The following is a 7,063-nucleotide window of genomic DNA, read 5'->3' as shown; positions in this document are numbered from 1 at the left end:
TTTTTTTTTTTTTCAGGTAAGGCAAGAAATTTAATCCTTGTAGGGAAAACTGAGCCTTGTTTGTTTAGTGACTTTTCTCATGGTCACAGAGCCAGCACTGTTTTGGCATAGGGAACGAAGAGTTACTACTGTGTTGTAGGCATTTCTCCACTTTGTATTTCAAGGCCAAACTTTTCCGTGTCCTAGCTGCAATTTCAGCAGTTTAATAGCATGATTTTTCTCCATGAAATGTGTGTGTGCGTGCACACGTGCCCAGGTGTTTTTAAGCCTCTTTCCCCTGATTTTTGGGTGCTCGAGCTGCTGTCTTTCTCATCACTGTTCCAGCTCCACCCTACAGCCAGAATCTGCTCTCTAAAATGCAAATATGATCGTGTTACTTCTTTACTTAAAAATACTTTAACAGTTCACCATTGTCTGGAGAGAAAGTTTAAACTCCTCCGTGTGCTAAACAAAGCACTGAGATACCTGACTCCTTCTACTTGTACAGTCTTATCGCTCATCATAGCCTCTCTTGCACTTAGCTGGTCTTGTCCTCACTTAGCTGGTGGTATCAAACTTCGCACAGTTCTTAGAACACAAGAGCTTGCTTCACCGATCCCTCAGCCTGAATTACTTCCCTTACCCTACTCAACACTCCAGAGCTATCTTTGCTACGATGTCTCTTTTGACCACACTTGTAGGTAGAACGGATTGCTTCTTTGTATGTGTGCCCACACCCAGACAGGCCTCGATCCACCCTAATGTCTGTGTCGTTGTGAATAAGTGTCGTGGTCCACTTAGGTAGGACCAGTTAGTGCTTTAGCACATAGTAGTGCTCTCTAAAGGGTAGATGAATGCAGTGGGAACAGCTGGGAAAGAGGAAGAAGAAATGGGGAAGCAGCTCTTTAGGGAGAAAACTAATACTGTTCTGGACATGCAAATGAGTTATGAGTAAGGTCAAAGGGCAAAAGGGAGGCCCCGGCCTTAGAGGCACTTAGCCTTTTGCGAGGCAAGATGGACTATATGAAACAACATTAAAGAGAAGACGACACGGCTCAAAATGCTCACACAGACAATATCATAGGAACTTAGACAACAAGGAGTTTGGACTGGGAGAGTGACTTCTTGAATTGTAGGCGTTTTCTCGTGCGTTAAACAATTTAATCTTTACAGTCACCCTACGGTGAAGATAGCATCTCCCTTCTAGAAAAATAACCATGCTCAGAGAGATTTAGCCTGGTCTACGTCACGAACGACCTCGTGGAAGAACCATAATTTGAATGTAGGTCAACTGACTCCAGAGCCCTGTTCTTTTCCCGACACTCCCCCTCTCTGCGGTTCAGAGTCGCCGGGCTCAGGCGTTACCGCCCCGGGTCGGCGTCCCCCCACCCCGGCCGGCCGCGTCCCGCGCTCAGTGCGCCGGCGCGCGCGGCCGCTCCCGCCCCCGGGGGAGAGGCGGGGCCGCGTCGCTGCTGGGCCCAGGGGCGCGGGGGCGGAGGCGGAGGCGGAGGCGGTGTCCAGGCTTCCGGGCGGGCTGTTGGCCGGCTGGGGCGCCGGGGCTGCGCTGGCCTAGGTGGTGGGCGGGGGAGGGAGGGACGAACGGAGAGGACGCGAGGCGGCGGCGGCGGAGGAACTTGTTGCGCCGGCGACTGCGCGCTGCCGCTCCCTCCGCTCCAGTTCGCCCTGGCGGGCGCGGCGGCGGCGGCGTCGGGGGAGCGCGGCCGGGGCGATGCGGCGCTACCTGCGCGTCGTGGTGCTGTGTCTGGCCTGCGGCTTCTGCTCGCTCCTCTACGCCTTCAGTCAGCTCGCCGTGTCCCTGGAGGAAGGGGCGGGCGGCGGTGGCGGGAAGCCGCAGGCCGCAGCGGCTTCCTGGCTCGCGGGCGGCGGGCGCGGCGCCGTGAGAGGCGCGGGCACCTCGACGCATCCCGGTCGGTCGGACAGGTACGGGCCGTTCCAGGTCTCGGGGCGGGGGCGCGGGGCTGGGCCTGGGCCCGCTGCTCGCCGTCGGTCCCGCGCCTCCCGCTTCTTTGCCGCCGTCTCTAACCCCTTCAGTCATTTCCCTCCGTCTCTTCAAGCCCAGGGTGAACCGTGCGCTGCTCCCGCTTGAAAGCATCCCACATTGTGTGTGTGTGTCTGTCTGTCTGCTGACCCAGTCCTTGCGTGCTCTTTAAAACAATGGGAAGTTAATTTTCAACTTTTTTTTTTTTTTAAAGGATTCACTGAAGATAGGATTCACTGCCTACCTAAGCCTTATTGCTCTCTGGTTAGTGTGAATTCCCTCTCCATGGCATTCAAGTTGATGTTTATTTTAAACATCAGGCAGGCTCCCTAGTGCGGGGGGTAGCGGGGGAAGAGAACCCTTTCCTTTGGTGAAAGGGCCAGCTAATTTTCGTGTGTCAACGCTTACAGTTTTCAGTTTTGGCCGCGGTTAGTTAAATCTAGACGTGTCGTTAATACAAGTTGTGAATTTTTCTTTTGGAAATATATGGGTTATTCTGAAACTTACAGAAGATTAAGATGAGCGATACTTAATCATGCTCAGTCTTGTGAGGTGGGATGGAGCTGTTTTCCCTGAGAAATGGGTATTTTAAAAGCAGCATAATGACTTAGAGGGATTTGCACACATCACTGCCAGAGATGGAATCCACGTGAGATTTATTTATTTATTTATTTTTTTGAGACAGAGCCTCAGGCTGTCCCCCAGGGTAGAGTGCCGTGGCATACAGCTCACAGCAACCTCCAACTCCTTGGCTCAAGCGAGTCTCCTGCCTCCGCCTCCCAAGTAGCTGGGACCACAGGTGCCCGCCACAACGCCCGGCTATTTTTTGGTTGCAGCGTCTCTGTTGTTTGGCAGGCCCGAGCTGGATTCAAACCCGCCACCTTAGGTGTACGTGGCTGGCGCCTTAGGCGCTGAGCCTCCACGTGAGATTTAAATGGAAGTGTACTATCAGAATGTTTTCGTCATTGTTTAGTAAAATCTAAACATTTGCAGTGCCTTGAAACCTGGACCCCTCTGTTGGTGGGCACCTCTCTGGGAAGGACCTGAAATGCTCCCTATGAGAGGTAAATGCTGCTTTGATAGCAGAGATAGTAGAGGTCAGCGGTAGGCGGCTGTTTAACATCATTCTGAGAGTTGATGGTCATTTCCAGAACGAAAGTGGGAAGTCTGAGTAGATGTGCAGTGTGGAAAGGTGGATCGTCACGTTTTTACCCCATGATCTGATTACACGCAGGATATTTTCCTATTTCAGGGCTCTATATTCAGTCAGCACTAGCCAGAACTATTAAAAGCAGAACTACTTTCCAGAGCCAGGTTATCACTCCTTAGTTATCTGTCCTGGGAGAGGCAGTGACTGAAGACTTTAATGAGCTCATACAAAAATGACAGGTGGGAGCTGAACTGTTCATGACCTATTATGTTATTGTGAAGCAGTTACAATTATGGAAGATTAAAAAAGGAGGTATGGAAAAGGAGTTATTTTATCTTGGATAGAGATGTAAGGTAGCAATAACACATACTTTAATTACACTATGATATTAGCATATCAGTTTGATACCATAATGTTAATTTTTAGCACTGTCAGATACTTCATGACAGTTTTATAAATTATCTTTACTTAGATGATGTATATCCAAGTTAAAACTAAAGGTGTACCAGTCTATATAAATATGTGGTAATTAACATTTCACCACATTTGCATGAGTGAGGAGACTTCTGGCAGAGGAACTACATGGGAAGCTAGGTTGTCACAGTTTTACCCTATGATTTGATTAAGGTTGGGCAAGTTCCTAAGACCTCAGCAGTCTTTTTATTTAAAGGAGGCCAGTGCCTTATCTATTAGGCCACCAGGGCTGATTATTTTAGATACCATTTATAACATCTCTATAGAGATCTCATAGAGTTAAATCAACTTTTTTGGCTACCATGCAATTGAAGTAGGTATTTCTAGTTGTCTCTTTCTATGTATAAATTATTTAGCTAAGATCTAAAGGGCATCAGAAATTGGAAAAGATTAGAAACTGTATCTTTTGATTGCTGTACAAGAGCTATTTCTATAAAGAAAGATAAGCTCAGTGGGCAGTGGGGGCGATGAGGCAAGCTAAGAGACAAGTCCTCTGTTCTTTAAGTCTTGAGTCTCATTGCATTCTTCTCTCTTTTGTTTTGAAACAGATTCTCACTTTGTTGCCCTTGGTAGAGTGCCGTGGCGTCACAGCTAACAGCAACCTCAAACTCTGGGCTCATGAAATTCCCTTGCCTCAGCCTCTCTAGTAGCTGGGACTACAAGCACTTGCCACAATGCCCAGCTATTTTTAGAGATAGAGTCTCCTTCTTGCTCAGGCTGATCTGGAACTCCTGAGCTCAAGCAGGAGTGCTTCAGCCTCCAAGAGTGCTAGGATTACAGGCATGAGCCACCACGCCTGGCCTCATTCTTTTCTTTTTTGATGCCATCTTACTTGAAAGATTACAACTATTACTTCTCTCATTTAGAAAATGGGAATATGGGATCTAGGTTTATATCTAATAGGTTCTATGGGTCAAATCTTCTTAAAAATATATTTATTGCACAGAATTCCATGACAATTAAATACTTAAGTTGGGTCTTTCGAAGTTGTTTTTTTTTTTTTTTTTAAGCCACAGGATTTCACTCTGTCACCCAATTTGGACTGTCACCTTGAATTCCTGGTAGGAATTTCTGCCTCCCAAGTAACTGGGTGTTAGGTATATGCCACCAGTCCTGGATACTTTTATATAGAGATAGAGTCTCTGTATTTTGCTAAGGCTGCTCTTGAACTCCTAGCTTTAAGTGAGCCCTTAAGTTAGCTCACCATAAGTGAACTAAGATTACAGGCATGAACCACCTTGCTAAGTCCTTCTAAATTCTCAAAGAACTTTAAAGTGATAGGGACAATTTTTCACTAAAATTGTTCATCAATTAGCGTATTTTGTTTGAAGCTATTAAATCAGTAATCAGAAAATACTATATGTAGGTCTTAGAGTGAAGCAAATCTTTATTTTCATGCTGGCTGTGGTTATTATAAGACCTTTTACCAAATTATGTCATTTCTGTGCTTTAATTTTCTCACTTGTAAAATGTATATAATTACATAATTTTCCTTCAGTATTGTTGGTATATAATTGACAGATAGAAATTGTGTATGTTTAAGGCACCTAGTGGGATCCTTTGATATACATACATTGTGAAATGATTACCACAGTTAAACTAGTTAACATTCATCCTCTCATATTAACTTTTTTAACACTAAAGATTTACTATCTTAGCAAATTTCAAGTATGCATTACAGTATTGTTAACTGTAGCCACTATGCTGTGCATTGGATTACCTTACTTAAATTTGTAATAGAATTCTTAGTTGTCATTGATTAATACCAAATAAAACCATCTTAAACAAAGTGGATATTTATAGGCTCATATGGGTTGTTGGAAAGAACAGAATTGAAGGGAAAGCTGCAGATAACCTGGCAGCTCCAGGGACCTTAAGGACTCTATTCCACTGTAAACAAGCTTTATTCGTGGGGTCCTTCTGTTCCTTGCAGGTTTCCTTTTCTAATCTCACATAGAAACCCCCAGAGAAGGCTGCAATTGGATTTGCTAGGATTGCATACCCATCTGTGGACCAGTCAGTGTACCTGGAATGAGGACCTCTGATTTGCTGGCTCTGTGCCACTTGCACATCCATAGGCAGACAGGATAATATGATTGGTGTTGGAGAAGAGTGGTGCTCAAAGGAGAGGGTAGGCAGTGGCTCTTCCAGAAAGACTCTTTCAAGCCACTTCTTATGGACCGACTGAATTAAGGTCAGTAGAAAGCAGTTGTTGTTACCAGGCCTTAGTACTTCTCAGAAGCATTATACCATTTTGGGACTTAATGCATTTTAGCTACTTGGGGTGAATACATTCTCAGATTTCACGGGTCAGTCTTGACAGTGACTATCAGATTTCACTTGTGGCTAAACAGCAGTAGTGGTAGTGGGCGGTCAGGAAACCACTAAACATTACCCTGACGTGATTCTGGACTCACTCTGCCCTTCATGAGTCTCATCTGGTTAGGTCACTGAGTTCTCATTTCTGCTGGATCCTGCGAACACTATTTACTGAGAGTTTAAAGAGTGGGAAGAGTAAGAGTTTGTCACTCGAGTCCACAGCTTTGCTGCTCACTTTCTGTGCTGACCTTGAGCACATTTCCTTGTCAGATATAAATTGAAATGACATAGCTGGTGGTATAAATTACCTGATATGAAGCCAGGCACAACAAAATTATAGCTAATATGATTGTTTTGGTAATTTAAATGTTAATTTTTTTTTTTTCTGATTTCTAACCTCAGAAAAATTCTGGTCCTTGGGCTCCTGTTGAGACCTGGCATTGGGGTCCAGGAATCTATATTTTTTTTTTTTTTTTTTTTTTTTTTTCAGAGTATCACTATGTCGATTGGGTAAAGGGTCCTGGCGTCACAGCTTGCAGGATTCTCAAACTCTTGGGTTTAAGTGATTCTCTTGCCTCAGCCTCCTAAGTAGCTGGGACTACAGGTGCCCACCGCAATGCCTGGCTATTTTGTTGTTGTTGCAATTGTCACTGTTGTTTAGCAGGCCGAGTCCAGGTTCGAACCCACCAGCCTCAGTGTATGTGGCTGGTGCCCTAAGCACTGTGTTATGGGCACTGAGAGCCACCTTTTCATTTCTTAAGTCAGCTCTACTGATCAAAGTACATTATTAATATACTGCTGCTTGATTATTATTTATATTTCTCCCACTCTGTTTGTAAGGAGAGTGGTTTATACATTTCTCTTTGTGCTAGCTTCTGCAGATTTAATTAATTGGGAAGCTTCTATTTTCTTCTCTTCCATTCATTTAGGCCTTCTTTAATTTCTTTTAACATTATTTTATAGAATTTTTTTGGGGGGGTGGGAGGGCCAGGGTCTCAGTCTGTTAGCCAGGCTGGAGTGTGCAGTAGCACAATCATAGCTTGTTGTAGTGTTTAGCTCCTAGGTTTCAAGTGATCCTCCTGCCTCAGCCTCTCCAGTAGTTGAGAACACAGGTGCATACCACTATACCTGGCTAATCTGAA

At 45.1% G+C, this 7,063-nt stretch overlaps 1 protein-coding gene across 1 annotated transcript in view; it reads left to right on the top strand.

Moving 5' to 3' along the window:
• The first annotated feature begins 1,624 nt into the window (after positions 1-1,624).
• GXYLT1 (glucoside xylosyltransferase 1) overlaps positions 1,625-7,063 on the top strand; it is a 51,844-nt gene continuing 46,405 nt past the window's right edge. Inside the window, exon 1 of the mRNA XM_003793540.3 lies at positions 1,625-1,920. Within this exon, the coding sequence (XP_003793588.1) occupies positions 1,709-1,920 (212 nt within the window). The 5' untranslated portion in view covers positions 1,625-1,708. The remainder of the gene's footprint in view (positions 1,921-7,063) is intronic.

This window comes from Otolemur garnettii, unplaced genomic scaffold (assembly GCF_000181295.1).
Source record: "Otolemur garnettii isolate 467f Iridium unplaced genomic scaffold, OtoGar3 scaffold00070, whole genome shotgun sequence".
NCBI lineage: Eukaryota > Metazoa > Chordata > Mammalia > Primates > Galagidae > Otolemur > Otolemur garnettii.
This window is presented reverse-complemented; position numbering and strand designations above follow the sequence as displayed.